Source organism: Lactuca sativa, chromosome 9 (assembly GCF_002870075.4).
Source record: "Lactuca sativa cultivar Salinas chromosome 9, Lsat_Salinas_v11, whole genome shotgun sequence".
Classification (NCBI taxonomy): Eukaryota; Viridiplantae; Streptophyta; class Magnoliopsida; order Asterales; family Asteraceae; genus Lactuca; species Lactuca sativa.
In genome coordinates this window covers 35557742-35581576 of record NC_056631.2, presented here as the reverse complement: position 1 = coordinate 35581576, position 23835 = coordinate 35557742, and the positions used below count along the sequence as shown (strand labels likewise).

At 32.4% G+C, this 23835-nt stretch overlaps 2 protein-coding genes across 5 annotated transcripts; both read left to right on the top strand.

The window, feature by feature from the left end:
- The first annotated feature begins 330 nt into the window (after positions 1-330).
- LOC111879379 (alpha-L-arabinofuranosidase 1) lies at positions 331-9815 on the top strand. Of its 2 annotated transcripts, XM_052767925.1 has the most exons (19): positions 331-499; positions 4757-5270; positions 5541-5804; positions 5924-5978; positions 6081-6283; positions 6420-6541; positions 6631-6778; positions 7041-7110; positions 7243-7388; positions 7470-7515; positions 7596-7648; positions 7751-7895; positions 7999-8117; positions 8226-8297; positions 8392-8492; positions 8911-8967; positions 9076-9274; positions 9338-9484; positions 9604-9815. In XM_052767925.1, the coding sequence occupies exons 3-19, from the start codon at positions 5583-5585 to the stop codon at positions 9763-9765; spliced, it is 2067 nt and encodes a 688-aa protein (XP_052623885.1). In that variant the 5' UTR covers positions 331-499; positions 4757-5270; positions 5541-5582; the 3' UTR covers positions 9766-9815. The 2 variants fall into 2 exon arrangements, with proteins under 2 accessions (XP_052623885.1, XP_023731588.1); XM_023875820.3 differs by lacking the exon at positions 4757-5270 and having other exon boundaries at positions 332-499.
- A 5347-nt stretch (positions 9816-15162) lies between these two features.
- LOC111879374 (uncharacterized) lies at positions 15163-22459 on the top strand. Of its 3 annotated transcripts, XM_023875814.3 has the most exons (9): positions 15163-15356; positions 15457-15487; positions 17124-17236; positions 17989-18236; positions 19344-19517; positions 19649-19796; positions 20030-20169; positions 20401-20436; positions 21543-22459. In XM_023875814.3, the coding sequence occupies exons 3-9, from the start codon at positions 17158-17160 to the stop codon at positions 22236-22238; spliced, it is 1521 nt and encodes a 506-aa protein (XP_023731582.1). In that variant the 5' UTR covers positions 15163-15356; positions 15457-15487; positions 17124-17157; the 3' UTR covers positions 22239-22459. The 3 variants fall into 3 exon arrangements, with proteins under 3 accessions (XP_023731582.1, XP_023731583.1, XP_052623886.1); XM_023875815.3 differs by lacking the exon at positions 15457-15487 and having other exon boundaries at positions 15164-15356; XM_052767926.1 differs by having other exon boundaries at positions 15165-15487.
- The last annotated feature ends 1376 nt before the right edge of the window (positions 22460-23835 follow it).

Genomic DNA, 23835 nt, shown 5'->3' with positions numbered 1-23835 from the left:
GGCCTAAGGGTTCAAAGAGTTGTTTGAATGTGACATTGAAAATGATTAATCTGATTATTTTTATAATTTAGAAAATATAAGGTCATGTCCCGGATTTTGACGGTATGCTGGTTATGGACTAAAAACATTTGAAAAATAAAAGGAACGAATTATACAGGATTTTCATTCCAACCATATCCAAAAATAGTAATTTACTCCAGTAATTAAATGCAAAATTTGGTGAATGAAGATATGACTTATGGCAGCGAATGGGGGTGGGTTGATGGGGTCCATTAATTAATTAATTTTTGTGGAGATGGATAAGCTTTGCTTACGTTAAAGCAAAGACAGAATATAGCATCTCTGAAGCCTCTAAAATTCAAACCAAACAATCAAATCATTAATCCCTTCACAAAACGCCTTTCTTCCGTTTCCTCAATCAACAACGCACACATGACACATTTCATTTAAAGGATCTTCATCTGCATCTTCTTCATTTAAAGGCCATCTCTGTAACTCTGTAAGAATCTTCTTTTCTTCTCTTTAATTTCATCTCTAAATAATTAATGATATGCTCTTTTCTGTCAACGATCGATGTAACTAAACATACATACATATAGATACAATATTGCTTTTTCTGATGAGTATACAGTATCAGTAGCTAAGTGCAAATTTGGATCCTCAATTGCTTGTTTTGAGAATGTTTTCCTGTCGTTGCTCTTTCTGTGTTGTTTATTTAGAGTTGACTTTTAGTTCTGATTGAATGACTTCCTTTAACTCTTCAAAACGAACTAACAACTGTTATTCACCTTCTTCAATTCTGTAATCGATGAATGATTTGTTTGCCCAATATCTACTTCCTTCAACCCCAAAGTTACACACCTCCATTGAAATTTTTAATTCTAAAAAATAGCTACAATACTTCCATTCGATAGTCAAAATGTGATTATATTGTCACCAAATATGGCCTCATTCGTTATGTTATTTTGTTATGAAAATATTAAACATATGATTTTTTGATTTAATGGTATTAATATGTGATTGGAACCGTGAATAAAGATGGATATAAAAACCACTATTGGTTGGTGTATCTTGCATTGGTGTGACATGGTTTTATAAAGTTTATATATGTTGGAGCCCCTCTCTCTGTAAATGCTTTTTTGGAGACTAGAACTAAGAACTACTCATATATATCTTTTATGGTATTAAAGTCGATGGTTAGCACCCTCATGAACCGACACATGACACATCCCTCTCTATCATCATCGAGGCTCCATCTTTATAGGAGTGTTAGTGTATCATGACAATATGATCCTATAAGTATCTATATATGTTGGATTCATCCGTCTCTTCATACAAACTCTTTTGGTGAAACAATCTTAAGCTATGTTTGGCGCGCCACAACTAGCTGATAAGCTAGTTTATTTTTATGTTTTTTTTAAGACGTCATGTTTGGCAAGTCAAAAAGTAGCTTATAAATTAGCTTTTTAAAAAATTATTTATACTAGCTATTTAGGAGTTTTTAATTTTTTTTTCAAATATACCCCTTAATTAATTATAGAAATACATTATTTTAAATGTTTTTTTATGTTATTTTATATTTTTTAGCTAGCTTTTCAGCTAGTTTACCAAACGTCATTTTTTAGCAGTTAGTTTTCAGCTATCAACTAGTTTTTTTTTAATAGTTAGCTTTTCAGCTATCAACTAGTTTTTTATTTAATAGTTAGCTTTTCAGCTATCAACTACTACGCCAAACATAGTCTTAGACTCTTAATTATCTCTTACACTTCAATCATTAACATTATATAAAACTAGTGCCATTAAATCTTGTCAAATTCATTGCATTATATCTAACACCAAAAAGAATACAATTTTTTAGAAGCAATAGTGGACTATGCATATATCTTACACTTCATTCATTAACATTGTCTTATACACCAAATTGATAAAATTGGCAACATTAAATCGTCTTAAACAAATTACACCATATTTAACACCCCTAAAAATTATATGTGTATGTTTATCAAAACTAGCTGAAAGTCGAAAACTATAATTTTTATTTTTATGAAATTGTTTGACAAAGTAGCTTAATGACATAAAAATAAAAATTATTAACTCATAAAGTTCTCAAAAGCTATGAATTTTTTTGTATTAAAATAAAAGTTTTAAATCCGTACTTCTTAATAATATTTGTCTTTAATTCTAATTGTTTTTCTTAAAAGCTTATTGCCAAAAATACACTAGGTATATTCTTCTTTATCTAACTTCTATAGTTTTGTAAAACAAATCAACCCTTATCTTCATTAACTTTTTACACATTCTCCCTGTATAAATGAAAATAATTTGTCACTTATCATCCTCTTATTCATTATGCCACATGTCATTTTATGGTAAATTTAGATTAAATTATATCCATGTGTTATTTTATGGTTTTTTTCATTTTATTAAATTTATGTAATACTTAAATGTAATAAACGAATATTCAAATCATTAATGTAACTTTCCTTATAATTTCTAATTTCTAAATTGAATCTAATTATTTTAGTTGTTTATTTATTTAAATTATTAATTTAAATTTTAAAGATAAATAAGCATTTTAATTTTAATAATTAAATCTTTTAATTTTTTTTTCTTACAAATTTAAATTTTTTAAATTGTTAGATCTTCATGTTTTTTATTTTTTTTTAACAAACTCATGTAATACATGAGTCTCACAACTAGTATTTTATTACAGCAAACCATGAGTTTAGAAACATCCTACACATCATCAGACAAGTGTTTATCAAATTTAGCAATACATATTACTACTGTATCTTGAGAATCAACATTATAACTGTTTTTTAAAAGGACTCTTCCAACCATTTTCTAAACAATTTCAATTGTATTTTTTTTAGAACTAGAAATTGTTCCAGCTCCGCTCCGTCTCTCTCAAAGATGAAGGCTGATAGTCTATTTATGTCCTCTTTGTGGGGATATAATATATAAATTGTCTATTATTTTTTAAACACATAGACCATTTGTTGTAAAAAAAATTATGCACAAGGTCCTTTTATGTAAATTATAGGACAATTTTGTAATTTATTTCTACACAAGGACCAAATTTGTCAACATACAAAAGGATTGTGGCCAAAGTCTTAAACCCAAAGAATATATTATTTAAACACATGGATCATTTCTATAAAAAAATGCACAAAAAGCTTTTCTATAAACCATAGAGACAACTTTTGTAATTTATTTTCTATATAGAGATCAAACGTTGTCGACAACGAAAATATTGTGGTCAAAGTCTAAAAGTCAAACTTAAAAAAAAAACAGACAAGAACTTGTTCCGTAAATACAGGGATAATTTTTGTAATTTATTTTCTATATATGGACCAAACTTGCCAACATACGAAACTATTGTGACAAAAGTCTAAACGCCAAAACTTTTGTGGTAAAACTCAAAAAGGAAAAACTAAACTATTCATATATGGGTTATTTTTTATAATTACAAGGAACGCTTTTATAATTTATTTTTTGCACAATTACTAACTCTATCAACATACTGAAATATTGTGGTCAAATCTAAAACCCTATCATAAAAAAATGGACATAAAATTTTTTTATAATTTATTTTTCACATAGGAACCAAACCTATCAACATACAAAACTATTATGACAAACTTTTAAAAATTAAAACTTTTTTGGTAAAAGAAAAAAAAGAAAATATACTAATCACAGATTGCTTTTTATTACACATAATAATTTATATTGTATTGTAAATGTTATAGACAAATCGATTAAATTCTTTAATAACATCCATAATAAAAAAAACTTTTTTTAATAAAAAATTCAAAAAAGAAAGTTTATTGTATCTTTCATAATAAAACAAAATTTTCATATTTTCTTTTATAAATCATTTGTAGATATTGTCTAGTTAAGTGGTTAAAAAACTATATGTCCCATATAATAAAATTAAAAAAATAAAAAAATAATAAGAAATAAAAAAAAACTCTTAGTTAAATTTTAGATTTCTTTTTTTAAACAGCAAATAATTATATATATTTCTTTTCTATTTGGGATTGAATTCAAGACCTCCTTATTAGTTGTTAGTTTAAAACTTTATGTTAGTCAAGTAGACTAGCCCCAACTTGTAGTTGGATTTTAAATAACAAGTTCGTTCAAAAAACTTTGAATCGTAATAAATATAAGATTTTTATTTCAAAAAGCTATGGAAAAACTCAATACAGATGCTATAAAAGCATTTTAAGGGACATGTTTTTATAGTTTATCAATATTAGCTTTTATATATTGAGAGCATATATTTATTTTGTCTTATCATTAAATATATATTGATTTTAATTATATTTTAGCTTGACTAGTCAATGTTTTATAAATTTAACCTCTTATCTTATAATCATATTTTATTATATCTTTTTAATTATATTTTAGTTTTTTATATTTTTTATTTATTGACTGATTAATTATTTTTATTAAAATTTTGATAAATTTTCATTCGTGAAATATAAATTTATATTGATTATATAATAGTTTTAAGTTTTATTTTAAATTATGACGTATTAATTTTTCAAACAATATATTATACCATATTTATATTTATTTTGTAACAATATATTATAATATATTTGATTATTTAAAATATGACTTTTATTTAAAAAAAACAACTAATTAAACAATAAGGTTTTACAAAACAATATTTTAGATTAAAAAAAAAAAAAAAACCGCAATCAAAATTTCAAAATCAATGATCAGCTCTCAACCAAAATCGACCATGCAGGCTGCAGCAACCCTGCGACGAAGACACTGCTGAAAATCCTGTTAACCTTGCGATAAAACCAAAATAGACCCTGAAGAAAACCTGTTGACCCCGCCCCCTTCAAAACCCGGCGATAAAGACAATCTGTTAGACTCCCACGTTGACCCTTCGGAAAACCATCAACTGAAATTGATGTTGAAAACAGATAAGGAACGACGGTGGATTTCATCGCCGGGGGAAGGGTAGGTGGGTTGTGTGGTTCTGATTCTCTCTCTCATAAACCAAACCAGAAGGATGTGGGGTTGAGAGGGAGTTTGGGTGGATGAATGGTGAGTTGCAGAGAGGAGAGAAATCATTGATGGAGAGAGGGGAAAGTGGAGGAATTGATTGTAGCGGAAGAGGGAAAAGGAGAAGGTCTCCGGTGGAGGGAGGAGGGAGGAGGAAATGCTCAGGTAGGCGGTGGCTGCCGGACCGACGTAAAACAAAACCCAAGCCCAGTCCTTGTCCTTCAGCATACAGTCGACCGGTTGAATAGGTAAAAAGCGGGAAAAATGACTAAACTGAAACAAAACTAGATAAATTAAGGGTTAGAATCGTAGAATCAGAAGAAGTTTAGTGCGTATAATAAAACTATGACATACTTTGTTGTCATTCCTTGATATTAACCCTTTGCTATGCCTATTGCTTTCAGATCTTTATGTAATTGTTGTTAGTAAATAACTTATTTATAGGGATTATCTTAAGAAATTTACACAAAAAATGGTGAAGTGTTTTATACAACTGTTTTGTTAATGGAATGATACAGAAAGCAAGTTAATTTATTTAAAAGTGTGGTTTTGGAGAAGAAATGGGTTCAAGTTCAAGAAATGAGGCTGAAACTGTAAATCTAATAATAGTTGGGCTTCTTCTTATTGGGCTTTCTACTTTGATTTACTGCTCATCAACTTTGGGGGATACAAATACAAAAGGAGATAAAACAAGTACAAACGCATTGCTTCTTGTAAACACTTCACAAGATGAAGGATCCACAAGGAAAATACCACAAAGCCTTTTTGGTGTTTCCTTTGAGGTACAAGTAACAAGTTTGCTTGCATTTTGTTAATTACATATATATAATAGTTATATTTTCATCATTTATGTATTTGAAAGTATGAATACTTAAATTACCAGTGATTTTGTATTTTGTAGGAGATTAACCATGCTGGTGTAGGTGGGTTGTGGGGAGAGTTAGTAAGCAACAGAGGTAACTTAACTGTCAAAAATCTTTGAATAATATAAAGTAAAAAATAACAAACTACCATTAACATTTTGATAGTATTTTTTTTATCAACTTATGTGTTGTTAGGTTTTGAATCTGGTGGAAGACATTCTCCTTCAATTATTGACCCGTGGTCAACCATTGGGAATTATTCATTGGTGAAAGTATCAACAGACCTTTCTTCATGTTTCAACAGAAATCCTGTTGCATTGAGGATGGAGGTGGTTTGTGACACCAGTTCTTGTCCAGCTGGAGGGGTTGGTGTATATAATCCTGGATACTGGGGGATGGTAAGAATTACAACCTACTTTCATTTTTTTTTTTTTTTTTTTTTGTTATAGCATCCTACTTTTATAGCATTGAACTAGAACACATTTTCAATAGCATTGTTATTATTATTTATTTATTTTTTTCTCATTATTTCAGAATATTGAAAAAGGGAAGACGTACAAGTTCGTTGTATATATTCGTTCATTAAATCCAATAAATGTAACTGTGTCATTGACCGACTCAACTGGAATGCAAACACTGGCTACTGCAAATACCATGTGAGTATTTATTGAATTATAACGGAGCAATTTTGTAGAAATTATGAAAAAGGGGTATTAAAGATTTTTTATTATTATGGTTCTTTAAGAGCCAATGATGTTTCAAATTGGAAAAAGATGGAAGTTGTGTTAGAAGCAAAAGTGACAAATCATAATTCAAGACTACAGTTGACAACTAACAGAAAAGGAGTCATATGGTTTGATCAAGTTTCTCTTATGCCCATGGATACATACAAGGTATTTTTTGTACTCGATATTTATTTCAGTTTAAATAAATTGAAGAATACATGTCACTTGCCTGTGTGCAGATTTATATTTGTACTATTATATTTTGTCAATAATTATTCCCTAGATCTAATTCTGATTCTTTATATGTAAATGTGATTCTTCATATTTTGACAATTCTACAATATGCATATAGAAAAGATTCATCATCGTATAAATTATACATTTTGTAAATGTGCTACAGACAACTAAAATAATTTTTTTTTTGGAGCAGGGGCATGGTTACAGAAATGATCTTTTTAAGATGGTTGCAGATTTGAAGCCAGGGTTTATCAGGTTTCCTGGTAAATATATGGTTATTTTGATTATTTGATGCGATTATACTCGTGATATTTTGATTCATTCATAATATATTTTGTAAAGTTATGATATTTTAATAGCTTATAATTAATTTAATAGCATGTGTTGTTGATTAGGTGGAAGCTATGTTGAAGGAAACTTTTTAAGAAATGCATATTGGTGGAAGGATACTGTTGGACCTTGGGAAGAAAGATCTGGACATTTTAATGACATATGGTCTTACTGGAATGATGATGGACTTGGCTACTTTGAATTTCTCCAGGTGACTTTAATCATCTTGTTAATTCAGCTTTCAAACCCTAATTCTCATTTATTAAAAAATCAGAAATACTCTGTTTTACAGCTGGCAGAAGACTTGGGTGCATCACCAATATGGGTATTGAACAGTGGTACTATAGCATTTTGTTTTCTTTAACTCTACTCTTTAAACACACTTGTTAATTAATCCTCTTTTTTCTTTAACTGAAAGGATTCAGCCACCAAGAGGCAATCGATACCTCCAACATTACACCTTTTGTACAGGTATTTTTTACTTTCAATGTCACAAACTTTAATTTTAATCCCCTCTTAATATAAGATTATATTTTTCAGTTTCATTAAGAGGTTGATGTTTTTTGAATTCAGGATGCTCTTGATGGAATTGAGTTTGCTAGAGGTGATTCGAATTCAACATGGGGATCTATTCGAGCTGATATGGGACACATAGAACCATTTAATTTGAAACATGTTGCAATTGGGAATCAAGATTGTCAAATGCCACATTATCGTGGTAATGCATTTCTATCTACTTTTTTTAGTTTTAGTTGATGTATGTATTTAAAAAACTTGTTTATTATCAAGGCAAATACTATCTTATTTCTCATTTTGCATAGCAAATTACCTCAAGTTCTATGATGCTATAAAGAAAGCTTATCCAGGCATCAAAGTGATCTCTAATTGTGATGGATCAAGCACACAATTAGACCACCCTGCAGATATGTATGATTATCATGTAAGATTCTTTGTTTAACATTGATAGATTATTAGAGATAGTAATTTGATCCACAAAGGGGTGTTTTTTGCTAAAATGATTTTTTTTTTTTTTTTTAATTCTTGTTAGGTCTATGTAAATGCGAGAACGATGTTTTCTATGGCTCATAAGTTTGATCTAACATCACGAATTGGTCCAAAGGTTTGTAAAATGGAGTTCAAAAAAATGATTAGAAATATATATTTTTTTTATTATGTGAAAAGTATGTGTGAATTGTGAGAGTGAATGATTTCAGGCATTTGTAAGTGAGTATGCTGTGGTAAATGATGGTGGTTCAGGAAATCTTTTAGCAGCACTTGCAGAAGCTGGATTTCTTATTGGCATAGAGAAGAATAGGTTTGTCTTTTTTTTTTTTTTTTCTAAAATGTTAATTACATAAAAATATATGAGACTCTAAATAAATAACAGATTTCATTTTGTCCAGATTAAGTAAAAACAAGAAGCAGACATGTATAGCTGTCCACATTAAGTTCTTAACCCATTAAGCTATAGTATATATGGGTGTTCCTTTTGACTTGGTAGATAAACTCATGAAAATGATTGCAGATTTCTAAAAAGTTACAACTTTAATAGGGAAATACACATTTCCCTGACTTTCTCTACTAAATTGTTCTTTCTATCGTAAATGAAAAGGAAACACACATATACAGCTTAACAAATTAAGTCATGTCCCTCATGAAGTTCATTAAGTGAAAAAGAAACAACACCCTTCTCTTTCTAGAATCCTAGTATTCTAACATGATTCTTGTTGCAGTGATATTGTTGATATGGCAAGCAATGCACCTTTGTTTCTGAATGCCAATAACAAGGGGTATATACGTTTTCTCTATTCAAAAATTCTATTCTTGACTAAAAATTATCAACTATTTTATATAATGCGAACTTGTAATAACAGTATGTTATTTTTCTCTCTTTTAAGGTTTGTGCCAGATGCAATAGTGTTTGATTCTTATCGGGCTTATGGAACACCAAGTTACTGGATGCAACGGTTTTTCTCAGTGTCAAATGGTGCAACTCTGCTTCATTCAGACCTCCAAAGCAATTCATCAGAATCACTTATGGCATCCACTATTTTGTATCAGAACCCAGTGGATAAGAACAACTATATAAGAGTAAAGGTAAAATTTAACCCTTTTTACCTTAACCTAAAACGGTTTGATTTTGAGTAATTTCTTTTTCAGGTTTTAAACTATGGGAGTAACCAAGTGAACATGAAGATAGCAATTAAAGGGTTAGATCCTGGCTTAATAGACTATTCAAAGTCATCAAAAGCCGTGTTATCCTCCACTAATGTTATGGATGAGAATTCTTTCCAAAATCCAACCAAGGTGTTTATTCTCTCTTATATGACTTAATAATAACTTGATAAATTAAGTTATGTCCATGTTAAGTTCATTAAGTGAAAAAGAAATAGGGCCTAACTTTTCATGGGCATATCATGATGCAGGTTTCAGTGGTTCAAAGCTTAATCAAGAAATGTAGGAATGATATGAATGTGGTACTCCAGCCAAATTCTTTGTCTTCTTTTGATTTGTTAATATTGTCAAAGGATATTGTACAGATTATTACAATGAATGATATGTCATATGTATCATTATCAAAGGTCTAATGTAATTATGAAAAGCATAATGACTATAAATAAAATAACTTTTTCTTTAATCCTAAAATCTATCGTTTTCCATTGATATGTTTTGCTTTTTGCTATAGGCAGATGTTTACATGGTTTCGACGTGTAAGTAATCAAGCCACCAAAGAGGCAAAGAGCCCCTCATGATTCATGAACCACTCATATTGTTTATTCATTAGACCATAAGGTGTCTAGCATACCGCATACCGTGGTAAGATGCAATATGCGGTAAACAACGCACCGATAACCAAAAAGAAAATGCGGTAAGGGTTTATCGTGGTATGCTTTTGCCGCACCCTTCTCCCCCTTTTGACCGTTTGAAAGTAGCCGTTGGCTGTTTTATTTTACTTTTTACATTTTCCTATAAATAAAACTTAACTTCTCATTTTAAAATCACCAAACAACACAAAAAATTTTCTAGTATGTATTCCGTTTAATTAATGAAGTATTTTTCTTTTATTAATTTTAATTTATTACATTTTATTCGATAAAAAAAGTGTGGTAAGGTGTGCTATGACACCCATCAGTTTTGTGGGGTGTGGTAAAAACTGACGTGTCAATAGAAAAGTGTGGTGGGTGTCATATGATATCCACCATCCTTATAAAAATACTTAAGATATGTGGACGTAGGATCTTTAAGTTTCAGAGATGGTTGCTATTGCCTCTCCTTCACAAGCCCGATTCTAATGGTTATGGTTACAACAACAGTGAACCATTTGGGTCTTGACTATGAAAATGGCTCTGCGAAGACGCTTCTTTAGTGTTCTTCTGGCAGACGAAAACCAACTAGTTAATCAGAAAAAGAACGACAATGGCTTGTAGCATTTCCTATTGATTTGTCTATAGGATGAGATGTAAAAGAAGGCTTTATCGTCTAAAGGCAGGGGTGAGCTTTCTCACTATACCTCGTTCTTCTTTTATCCCGCCTGCTTTCTTATCCATGTTTCGTATATTTCGTACGTAGACAGCTAGTTACTCTGACTAGTTTTTTAGTGCAAAAAAGGACCAACGACGATCCTATCCTAAAGAAGGAGTAGGAGTAGAACTGAGAATCTTTTTTTTATTCCAGCTGAGAAGACTGGTAAAAGGAGGGATCAAGAATGTTATATATTTCAGGAGCTAGATCAGTTGCCGATGAACAAGTTAGAATTGCCTCAACAAAAATAGATGGAATGGGGCCTAAAAAAAGCCATTTCAATTCATTATCGATTAGGTATCAGTGGGAACATAAAGATAAAAGAATTAACTAAGTATCGGATCGACCAAATTGAACAAATGATAGGTCAAGATCATGTTGTTCATTGGGACTTGAAGAAGGGAGAACGAGCAGATATCGAACGATTAAATTCCTTTTCTTGTTATTGTGGAATTCATCATCAAGATGGATCACCCTTACGTGGTCAATGAACTCATACTAATGCTAGGACTTGTCGCAAGCAAATTCGGAAATGAAAGTAGTCTACCAAAAGCCTTGGTACTTGTATGATCAATCACACTATTCAATAGCTCACTAAAATTTTGATTTGGGGATTTCATCAGTTACTAATGTAGGGGTATGAAGTCTTGTCTAACATGGAACACTTAGATCACAATGGAGTACTTGGGGTTGATGGGGCATGTGAAAACAAAAATGGATCATCTGATAAAGGAATGGACGAACGGATCAAGTGCCAAAGGAATTGATCATGCAGAAGGGGGTTTGGAGCACATAGAAGAGGTTTGGAGTGCTTGGGAGTGATATGGAGCAACAGAGGGATCTTGTTGCGCCATACGTTAAATGGATGAGCCAAGAAGGATGCTCTTGCGCCATGAGGTGTTCCTCTTGCGCCATGAGGTGTTCCCCTTGTGCCATGGGGTACTCCTCTTGCGCCATGCATGTTCCTGTTGCCCCAAGGTGGTGTTGTTGCTCCAATCTTGATGTTCTTGTGCCATACTTAATGTGACATCCCCAAATTTACGGTCATTTTAAAAATTTTATTTATGATTATTTGAAAATCAGAGTATTCATTTTTAAAGAAATAGGATTGCGGAATTTGTTCCCAGAAAACATGATAAATATATTATCAAAGCATTTCCCGAGAAATGTATTTTGTTTATATTAAAATTGGGATGTCATCGTCAATACATAAACATAAGCATAAACAAACCTTACATTCATTTACACTAGTGATTTACACCTCCTTTAATCTCTTAGTGTAATGTAGTTCCGTATCGATACCTGTGATACAAATAAACTAAGTGAGTTGGGTTGCGAAACCTAGTGAGTATATAAGGTTTTCAACCCACAATAATAAAGTTATTATGTTTCATCATCAAACAATTAATCCAATTACCCATCCCCGTTATCTTCTTTATTTCTTAAAGATTTACCCTAAGAATCATTTATCATTCACTCATTCATTCCTAAGGATTGTCCTAAGGAATATACACGAAGTCCATCGTTGCCTATGGCACAACAGCCAATGTTATCTATTAGGCACAGCTGCCAATATTATCATTCAGGCGCAGCTGCAAGGATTATGATGTTCTCTATTAGGCACAGCTGTCGATATTATCATTTAGACGTAACTGTCAGGATTATGATGTTCTCTATTAGGCATAGCTGGCGATATTATCCTTTAGGCGCAACTGCTAGGATTTAGAGTACATCGTAGTTCAAAAACATCTACAGGATGTGACGCAGCTACCAATGTTCATCTATAGGGCACTAAGTTCATAGATGCCAATGTTCATTTATATTATCTTTCATCCCTCATCATTCATCTACCCATCTCTACCCAATATTTTTGTAGGTATAAAATACATATATAGTTTAAATCAAATAAAACATGTTTATTTTGTTCATCCAACATGGATATCAAGAACATAAATAATATGCACACATAACACGTAATTTATATTAAATACTTCATATATATGTGTAAGATGAAAGTAACTATGCACCCACTTGTTAAAGTGATGATTCCAAACTCGGACAACGCTTCGCTTTTAACAATTTTATTTTCCTCCGGCAAAACTAGGAGGTTTGGCTAGGAGCCGGGCTCTACGGAGGCAGAATTTCCAAGCCAAAAAGCTCTTCTTCTCAGAGCCTTCTGGCGCTCCGGGACTCGCCTCTAGCACTTCGAAGTTGCTAGGGATTGGGAGGGAGAGATTAGGAGTGTTGAGAGAGGAAGAATGGGTAAGGTGTAGGTTTTTAGGGTAATTTGCGTCTCTATTTATAGGCTAAGTCAGGTGCGAATACAGGGCGTTCCCTTGCTGAATGTTGGGCATTCGTGGCCAGGTGTCGTCATCTGGTGCTAAGCCGTGGTGAGGAAGCAGTGGCTCAGATCGCGCCACGTGTCCCTCGCTGGTTACCCCAAAAACTCATTATCTTTTAAAATTCGTAACTTTTGCATACGAGCTCTGTTTTTGACGTTCTTTATATCCACGCGTAGGTGGTGACGTAGTCTACAACTTTCATTTAGACTTTATCGGCTAGTTTTGACTTTATTCTTAAAGTTCTATTTTAACAAGCCTTAACAGGTTAAGTCCGTTAAAAATTCATAACTTTGTCATCCGACGTCCGTTTTTGTCTGTCTTTTTATCGTTAAGCTCCTATTAACGAGATCTCCGATTCTCGTTTAGGTTGTGTCGGCTAAAAATCGATCGAGCTAAAATTCGATTTCGGGTTGTGCACTGCTATGCTAAATCTTAGAAAAATCCTAACTTCCTCATACGAAGTCAGATTCGGATGTTCTTTTTATGTACATTCCCGATTTAACATATACTACAACTTTTTTTTGAGATATCTAAGACTAAAGAGTATTTTATCGTAAGCTCACTTTTTACGATTCTCGGTGTCGTGATGATTTTGCCGTAAAACTTCGACAGGTCATAACTTCTTCGTTATATGTACGGAACCCTTGTGACGTATACTATAACTTAGTTAGGATTATTTATTCTAAATAATCTTGAATCGAAAAGTCATTTTTACGCTTATTGTCTTTAAATTGACTAGCCCGAATCTGCGGGTGTTACATTTAAAGCCACATGCGCCATCCATATTCCTGTTGCGCCATGATGACGCAAGATGGACCATCTTGGTCCTTGATGAGCCAAGTATGCTATAAAGTCCTATATGATGCTCAGGATTGTTCAAAGATGCTCAGAAGTTGGTATTGCTCAAGGTTTACACCATGTTGTGTCACTATGATGGATGTTTGACCATTAGTGTTCATGATGCGCCACCTGTGCATTATGATGCTCCACTATGGTCAAGGTGGTCAATCATGTGTGTTGTTGATGCTCATGGGTTGTATGACATGGAAGAATGTTCTAGAAGATATTGCATGGTGGAGTATGATTAGCTGCCAACATTCATGGGCCTATGGGCTAATAGGCTTGACCCATTAAGGTTTTAGGTCTGATCCCTCAAGTATAAATAGGCTCGTACCCAAATCATTGTAAATTGCTAGATTTTTGTGAGAGATCAAAGTGAGATACAATTTTGAATGCTTGTAACAGTTCCAGAAAGTTAATAAAATTCTCTCTCTCTCTCTCTCTCTCTCTCTCCCTCTCTCGTTCGCCCGTAGACGTACGCCACATTGACCGAACCACGTTAAATATCGTGTTCTTTTTTATTTACGTTTTTCAAAAGTTTTGTAAGTTCACCGAAGTTTGTTTTTTTATATTTGTCTGAAGTGCTTAACTTGTTTTTTTGTCACCCAACAACTAATCCATTATCGGTATAGTAAGCCTCCTTGGCCACTCCACTAATGGCTCGGCTTCGACCTAGAAGTTACCGTTTCTGTTTCTTTAAGCTTCGCTATCGCTCTGGTATATGGATCTCTTTATGTAGTGGTCAACATTCTAGAAGCTTCGCCAAAAGCGACTAGTCGCTTCCCGAATGCCCATTTCTTTGCCGCCAAACCACTAGAAGAGTCAGCAAGCTAGCTTGCTCGCATTCTAGAAACGATAGCTTTTGTGTGCCCTTCATGCCTACTGAAGTGGATGTGAATGATCGTAACAGCTCTGAAAATCCTATTCAGTCTGAGTAGATATGTCATGAAAGAAAGTGATTATGTTTCCTCTTTTTTTTAGGATTCCAAGGATGGGTCGGCCCATCCTAACATTATTTATGAGTTATTAAAATCGTTTTTAGTAACCAATCCATCAATTTAAATATAAAATGTTAATTTATAGATATAAACTATAAAAATATATATTAATTAAATAGTTTGTTCAGGTTAACCAAAATACAAAAAAATTAGCCAAAACCAAACCAAATAAGATATATCTTTTGTTAGTTTTTTTTTTATCACACCCTAGGAATAAAGGATCATAATTTTGCCTATTATTTATTTGAAATAAATTAAAATGGTATTAATTAAACCTCAAAACTATCTAAAATATAATGAACTTTTATTTATTTGTGATTTGTAAAATATTGCAAATAAAACCATTGTATATGTTGGGAGCATAGGGGCGATTTTAAATGAATCTTTGGGGTTTTCCCGATATTTGCCCTTCGTTTGAAGCCCTAACTCAGGTTATGTTGTCTCCACCTTACCATTGACGAAGCTCATCTTTATCTGGTACGTCCTTTTCCCTCTCATGATATCGCTCGCTCTTGCATCATCTTCTCGAGCACACGCGCACAGCCGAAACAGTCAAATTGATCTGCTTGTGGTTTAGGGGAGGCGCTCTTCCTGAAGCTCATAGTCTGGTACTTCATTTCTTTATTGTACTGTAAATGTGTTTTTTAGTTCACGAATCATACACAACACAGATTTTGGTTAAATTTGTACGAATCCAACCTTTTAAGATGTCTAGTGTTATATATGAGCGTTTATTTTCACAAAAAATCCGTTGGAATTGATTTGAAGTTATTAGTAGTTGGAAACGATGAAATATTTCCGTAACTGTAAAGAAACAGTTTAAAACTGGATTTACTGTTGTGATTGACATGATCCATACGAAGTCTATCAAGTAATCAGTTTAAGAACAAGGTTTCCAATTAGACTGGTAGTTGTGGTCCAAGAAGGACAATACTTAATATTCTTGAGGTCTTTTTAATATCCTGATTGAATGAAATGATTAGTTAAGGAAGTAGATACTTCATAACATATTAACAGGAATGGAGTGTCATCCTTTTGGTTGAAAGTTCTACACATGATCTTCAACTATATGTTGCAGGGCTCTTTGACTGCATATGAGTCTGAATAAAGAGTATATGGAAGTTATACGTATATGTCTTCTTAGCATAGAATCTGAATAAAACATGAGAGTAATATGATCAAATTACAGTTTTTATTGTCAAACTACTACATGAATTCTTTGAGTGGTAGAATTATATTGTGGCTATGACAACCACTGGAGTGTATAGAAGATTTTGGAGATTGTAGCTATGGCAACAAGTGGAAGATGTATAGTAGTTTTTAGAGATGAATAAACTGACATGTATTTATGGTTCAGTGATCAGTTTTTAAAGGAAAACACTATTGAATGATGCTTTTAGAGCAAACATGAATGTTGATTTTTTTTTTATTTTTTTCTCTCCCAAAAATCTTAAACACTAGATACAAACTCAGTTATTGAAAATGATGTAAACATACTTGCTTCCACGAAAAATAGGAACATTTCTGGTTCTAAAAATTGTACAAAAGGAGAAGATATTGTATGAGCTGTACCACTAAGATAAGTTATTTAGTAGAATTCTATATTTGGTGTGGGATGATGCCAGAATGCTTTAATATTTGTATAGTATGTATGTCGCATCAGTCCATAATAACCCATTGAACAAAAATGGTGAGATCCCAATGATACTAAAAGCCACTATTTGAATGAGATATAGTTGAGCTAGTTATAATATTAAGAGCCCTTATAAGTGCAATTAAACTAGGAGAGTATGCTTGGAACTTGTAGTAGGTATTTTCCCTTAGGAGGCTTTCTAAGGCAATGTTATGTTCAACAGTTTAAAAGGGGACATTGTCTGATACTCTGATATTGTCATTGTTATGTTTTGCAACATATATTTTAGTGGGGGAATCTAGATAATTGGAAGTTATCTTTGTTGTAGAAAGTTGTGGAGTAGATCAGTGGAGGCTCTTAAAAGGTAGGTAAGGTTAGAAATGTTCTGGTTGTAAAAAGCATATTATTTGGAAGAAGAGTTTAATAACTTATACATATAAATTAATCAAGAAGTTACAAAAAGTTCAAGAAGAGTAATCCAGACATTTCATTTGTCACTATTTAAGTGGAGGCCAAATCTTTTTCAATTCCTTTAGAATCTTGTTCCAGTGTTGTCTTTTTGAGTTGTTTAAGTTAACATATGATATTAATTACAACCTTATGATTTACAGGGATTCTTGAATCTAGTTTTACATAGCTGGCAGGATGAGTGATGATGTTTTTGATGGACAAATGCTGGCAGACAAGCTGTCTAAACTCAACAGTTCTCAACAAAGTATAGAATGTATCCTTTTTTGGCAGGAAAAGAACTCTTCATGCTTTTTGTAATTTGTAGACAAACATGTGATGGCTTGTAATCTTGGTTTACACATTTGAAAAAAAAAACTTTTTCTTTTTAAAATATACATTTTTCTTTCCTTCTATAGATTCAATATGCATACCTAGTGTTCAGGCCTGTTTTTCCAATGTCTTCAAACTTTCAACGACTTGGATTTTTTTTTTAAAATTATTTTTTAATATTTTTATTTTTATCTTGAAGTCTATTATTCATTTAAAATTGACTCATGTTGTCATTTCGGCTCTTAAGTCCATCAATTTGCTTCGTCCTACATTATTATCTCTATCGAAATGGAAGAATATATTGCAATAACATCACTTTGATGTTTACATGCACACTTATATTATTCTGTGCCTTTGTATGTTATATGTTTGTCACTACATATATATGTATGTATATATACACACACATACTTAAAATGTTTGGAGGTGGTGTTCTGACCCATTTATAGGTGCATGGATTGATTTGGGTTATACGTTATCTCGAAGGGGTCAAATGGGTTGCTTAAATATGTAACTTAAATCAAAGTGTATTTTAATAGATAACACATCCATAATCTCTTATTGTTTTACAAAAAAATAGTTTGTAGTTGTAATAAAAAGATAATTTTGTAGCCATATATTTAAAACACTAATTGCTTATAAGTTATGGAGAAATTCTAGTCAAGCCTATTATGCTTTTCCTTAATCCTAGATCAGCACTATCCCATTTGTGTATGTCACAGAGGAAGAAAGCCAAACAGATTGTTGGAATATGGCATAAATCATTCAAATCTGCTCAGAAAGAGCAACATGTTGCTTTTCTGTATTTAGCCAATGACATTTTGCAAAATAGTAGGCGGAAGGGCAGTGAGTTTGTGAGTGAATTTTGGAAGGTCATGCCTTCAGCCCTCAAGCATGTTAATGAACATGGTGATGCAAATGGGAAGAAAGCAGCATCAAGACTGGTAATTTCTTTTAATAGCCTAATTTTCTTTCTAGCTTGTAGGTTTAGTTGCATCGATGAATTATAGCAGAAGCATAATATACTTCATATTCAGTTCTTCATGTTTCTTTATTCAATGAATATATATATATATATATATATATATATATATATATATATATATATATATATATATATATATATATTATACTTTTGGGTTTAACCATCAATTCGTTGCTAAGGTTCAGAACACGTTTTCTTGATCCTAAATCCTTTCGATTGCCTGATTCATATGTATCTGTATCTGTTTCTTTATATTAAAATATTGAATCTGAGCTTGTTTGAATATTTTTATCTGTTTGTTTTAAAATTTATGAACTTTTACAGAAAGGTATATTAACAGATGTTAGTAAAGGAAAATTAAAAATAAGAGCAACTGTACATTAAAGCCAAACAGTACTTGAAGTAAAATTTGAAAGTTAGAAATAATCAATATAATTGTAGAAAAATAAGTCATTATTTGTCCAGGAGACATTTTTCTACCAAATTGGCAAATCTTTAACTTATGGTTCTTCCACATCAACAGGAGTAGAAATTTACATATCATGGTTTTTAAGATGGAATGTTGAAAATCATGGGTGAAGGAGGTTGGAATTCATTTCCGCACTGATTTGCAACCAAATGCAGGATTGGAATGGAGTTGAATTCCAACTCCGGTCAAATCCACAGAATCCGGCAAACCAAACACCTGAAATCCTGCTGGAATATGCATTTTTCATGAACTTTGTTTGGATAAATTATCAAATTCATTAGGGACTTAGGGGGTAATCTCTAATCTGTGAGTTTCAAGAAGCTTAGGGTTAGGGGTTGTTCATTTCTTTGAAGTAGTAGGGATGGACAAAGGAGTTTTTCTGTATGATAGGTAGTCTCAAGGATCGACTCATTCAATGAAACTGATGAAATCCTATCTGCTCTTGCTGTATAACTATAAAATATAAATGTTTGAAGAACATAATTATGCTACCTGTTTGTCATCTTTTGTACTATCGACTCATGATCTTGTTCCAAGATTACCATTCTACTTATAAAAAGCGAGCCTAACATTAATTCCATACGATTACTTTAAAAGGTTGGCATATGGGATGAAAGGAAGGTTTTTGGATCCCGTGGTCAGAATCTGAAAGATGAAATGCTTGGTAAAAGCCCTCCCACTCCATTGACTACCAATGGACAGACTTCTACTTCTACTTCTACTTCTAACCCCATCAAGATAGTGAAAAGGGATGCCAACTCATTGAGACTTGTGAGTACCAGATTTCGCTTCCTTTCTTATATATAGATATATATGTGTATTGTAACATCTGTTTGGGTTGATTTGATAATTGATATGAGTATTTAATAATATTGGTTGGTAAAATGAATGAAATGTTGCAGAAATTGGCTGTGGGGGATATCCCAGAAAAGATAATGACTGCTATGCATGCGGTACATGATGAGAGTGGCATGGAAGATACCGCCTTAAACAACTGTGAAGCTGCTGTTCGCCGTTTTGGAAATTTGGAGAGAGATATTGAAACTCAAGGTAATAAATATATAGATATATATGTTTCTCTAGATAAGTTGCTATAGAATTTAAGAATCTTTTGCACATTTGAAATCCCACTGTGTTGAGTCTTTTTGGGTGGGAGTGGACAAAAAGGACAGTACAACCTGTTACGTCACAAACATGGCTGTAGACATGATTGGTGTACTGTTCTTGTTTATGTTCCTGATGTTTGTTTATTTATTTATAAATATGTTTATTATTGTTTTCAGGAGTTGCACTAGGACCTTCATTGGTAGAAGAGATACAGGAGCAAGAAAATGTACTTGAAGAATGTGTCACCCAGCTTGAAACTGCTGAAAGGACCAGAACCTCATTGATTTCCCAGCTTAAACAAGCACTCCAGGATCAAGTATTACTTCCATGCTCCTAAAAACTTAACTTAATGTTCAATCACTTACTTACATTTGGTAAATAAGACTTGTATTTACACAAGAGACTGTTAAGTTAAAAAATCAAAGCTTATTACAATAGTAGCGCACCTCATATCAAAATTCAAAACTGAAAACCTAAAATTTGTAAAGTAGAATGTTAAAATTAACAAACTCATTGTGATTATGTTTATTGTTGTAATCTGTTTCAGGAATTGAAGCTAGATGTTATTCAGAGCCAGTTGCAAGTATCTCTCTCTCTCTCTCTCTCTCCCTCTCTCTCTCTCCTTTTTTTTATGCTATAAGATTTATTGTTATTACTCTTACTATTTTTATTGCTATTGTTATTGTTGTTGTTGTTGTTATTATTAATTTTAAAATGATAGTGATAGTTAACATGAGTGTCAAACACCCCTTGTTGGGCGTGTTTAGAAATATTTTTTTTTTCAACATTTAAACAATATAAATCACCAAATGACAATGAAAAATCCCATATTTTTATAATATTGTTATTAAAAGATATTTATAAAAATACATGAAGATATTCAAGCAATATGAGAAGGAGACTAGATTCTTATTTAAAATCACTAAACAAAAGAAAAATATATGATAGTGCCTAAACTTAGTTAATCTTTAATTCTAATGACCTATTTATAGTGAAGGTGTCCTAAACTAACAGCAAGCAATCTTTAATCCTTATGAGTAAAGTGGTTAATATTAATAAGAATAATAAAACACTAATCATAAGTTGATAATGATAAAAGGATACTAATCAAATAATAATAAAAACACTAAGCCCCCAACAATTGCAAAATCTAACAAAACAGATGAGACCACCCCTTTGAAATTTCATGGGTTGTTCATAATATCTTGTCTCATATCAAATCTTTGATTCCCAAGATCATGTCTTAATTTTGGAACCAGAGAGACCAAAACCACAAAAAACAGCAAACCACAGGAACTAAATTAGCAGTTTTCTCTGAATAAAAAATGCAATGCATATGGTATCAAATTGATACAAATCTATGCCCACAAACCACCAGCATCATTGTATCGTTTGATTCTTGATGATTCACCAACAAATTCCAGAAATCTTCAATGCTTCAAGTACAAAAATCTACTTTCAGTTTCAGTGATCATTTTTTGCACAAAAATACTCCATGGCTTCTCTTATCCTCTTCTTGAGCCGTTGAAAGTTGAAACCCTAAAAAAAAATATGATATAGCAACTATTTATTTCTAGCAAAGGTGTTTAAATACATTAGGAGGTGGATTTGTGTGTCATTATTTATTGTATTCCCTAAACATATTTACCTATTTATTTATGGTGGACATTTGTATTTGATACTTTGCAGGTTGCTCGGCATCAAATTGATGATGCTGTAAATTTAAGGAAGAAATTGGTATCACCTTCTCTTCCTCCAACCCAAAACCAACCACAACCACCACCTGAACTCACAACTGAATCCATGTCTTCTTACGGAACCACCACGCATGTCGCAGAAGAAGACAACAAGAAAGCCGCCGCAGCTGCCGTCGCCGCCAAGCTTGCCGCCTCCACCTCCTCCGCGCAGATGCTTGCCTCCGCCCTCTCTTCTCTAGTTGCTGAGGAGGCTGCTGCCTTTAATTCCCCCGGATTATCCATATTCTCACCAGAAAAACGACAGAAGCTTGAAAAACCAATGCCCGTCTCTGATTTGACCAATTCCAATTCCGATTCCGGTTATTTCTCCAACAACCAAACACCATTCCCACCACCACCACCGCTGCCGCCATCGTCCATGAGCTCTCCGGCGAATCAATTTGTTCAGTCCTCTGGATTAATGATGCCGCCGTATGTGTATGGTGCCAGCAGCCTGCCACCGCCACCCCCTTTGCCGTCACATATTGCAATGGGGTTGATGAGGCCTGGCCACCAGCAGCAGCAGCAACAACAGAACCCGTCTCAGCCACCACCAACAAATGGTGGTGGATACTACCGGCCGCCAGGTATTGGGTTTTACGGGCAAGGGCATCAGCCGACACCACCACCGCCTGTGCCCCGCCAGTGAACCGGTTTTGTATATTAATAGGAATCTTAGACATGAATGTTCTGTTCAGTTTAATGCTGCAATGTACTTACTGTTGTTAAAACTCAACTCCAGGTCAGGTGAGAATGAGGTGTAACTGCAAGTAAATGTCACAAGTCAACTATACTATGGCTTGGCTTGGTTGCTTGTATTACTTTTCTTAAAATTTCTACCCTTTTTATTTTACATTACATCTTCTCTTCTCTTCTCTTCTCTTATGTTGTAGAATTTTGGTCCTTGAGCTTTACAATTCTTAAATAAAATCATCTATGTAAGATTGCAGTAGACCAGAGAAAACCTAGGTCAACATTTTATAGTTTTTCTTGTTCAAGTTTTTGAAAAGTTGCTGCTTCGTTAAATTTCATTGATCAACTAACTAAAAAAAAACCATGCTTCTAAAAGGTACGTCATTATGTCCAACTAAAAAGATGGGACGAGGGACTTTGTTTCTTGTGTGCGTAAAAGATATAAATGCTTTTTTTATTGTTATTATAAAAGTAGTCCTAAAAACCTTTTCTATTGATGAAAGTTGATTGGTTTAAGAGGGAATAACATTAAAGGGAAAATGATTGTAAGGGTAATTAATTTTTGTATTTAGTCATTTTTATATACTATTTACTAATGATTTATTTTTTTTTAAAACCAGTTATTACATGTCATAAATGTACTTTTTGAGCATTATAAATAAGTTCACCGGTAAATTATTTACATAAAAAAAAGACTAAATATGAACAAAAGTAAAATATTGTTACCTCATAATTCATTATCCAATTTTAATCCTTCATTTTAACTTTACTGAAAAAAATTTATATCTTCACTTTGTTTGGATCTTCAATTTTTTTCAAGCATTCACACACAAAAATGTCAAGTGGGTATATACGTCAAACCATGATTGTCAAAATTGCGATCTTAAGTATGAAAAACGATCCGGATCATAAATGGATCGTGGGGTAGGATCGTAGGATCGAGATCCGATCCTACCTTCCATTGATTTATTTATTTATTTATTTTTTGCAAATGAAATTTATTTTTACAACTTTATGTCTTTTTCCCTTTACCAATTTATCGTTTATTATTTTGTGTTGTGACTTATGACTAATATTTTGAAGTTTTTATAACTTTTGAACGAAAAATTAAATGTTTGAAATATTTTTCATGTGTAAAAATTATAAATTAAAATTTTATTTTATTTTGTAGGATCTTAGGATCCCGATCCCGATCTTGCAAACTCAAAAACGATCTTATGTAGGATCCTAATCTTAACAACCTTGCGTTAAACACTTGCATAGAATTTTGAGTTATACTAAAAAAGAAGTATAAAAATAAATATTTATAAATGTTATAACAAAAAATAAGGAAAATTATTTTGATAATCAATTTATAAACAGTTATTTTTCTATGTTATAAATGTTAATAAAAAAATATTTCATAAGTCCTTTTTTAATCACCGTCTTTTATTGATTAAAAACAATTAAAGGTGAGTTTATATCCACTTGACATTCTTGTTAAAATTTGAAAAAAATAAAATTGAAGTTCCAAATGAAGATAATGTTTTTGAATGACCATCAAAATAATTTTC

Bases quoted from the DNA above. Each gene is read 5' to 3' on its own strand.
- LOC111879379 (XM_052767925.1), top strand. From the start codon at position 5,583: ATGGGTTCAAGTTCAAGAAATGAGGCTGAAACTGTAAATCTAATAATA. The intron at 6,779-7,040 runs GTATTTTTTGTA...TTTTTGGAGCAG, and splicing joins TGCCCATGGATACATACAAG to GGGCATGGTTACAGAAATGA. The intron at 9,275-9,337 runs GTAAAATTTAAC...TTTCTTTTTCAG, and splicing joins ACAACTATATAAGAGTAAAG to GTTTTAAACTATGGGAGTAA.
- LOC111879374 (XM_023875814.3), top strand. From the start codon at position 17,158: ATGAGTGATGATGTTTTTGATGGACAAATGCTGGCAGACAAGCTGTCT. The intron at 18,237-19,343 runs GTAATTTCTTTT...TTACTTTAAAAG, and splicing joins AGAAAGCAGCATCAAGACTG to GTTGGCATATGGGATGAAAG. The intron at 20,170-20,400 runs GTATTACTTCCA...AATCTGTTTCAG, and splicing joins AACAAGCACTCCAGGATCAA to GAATTGAAGCTAGATGTTAT.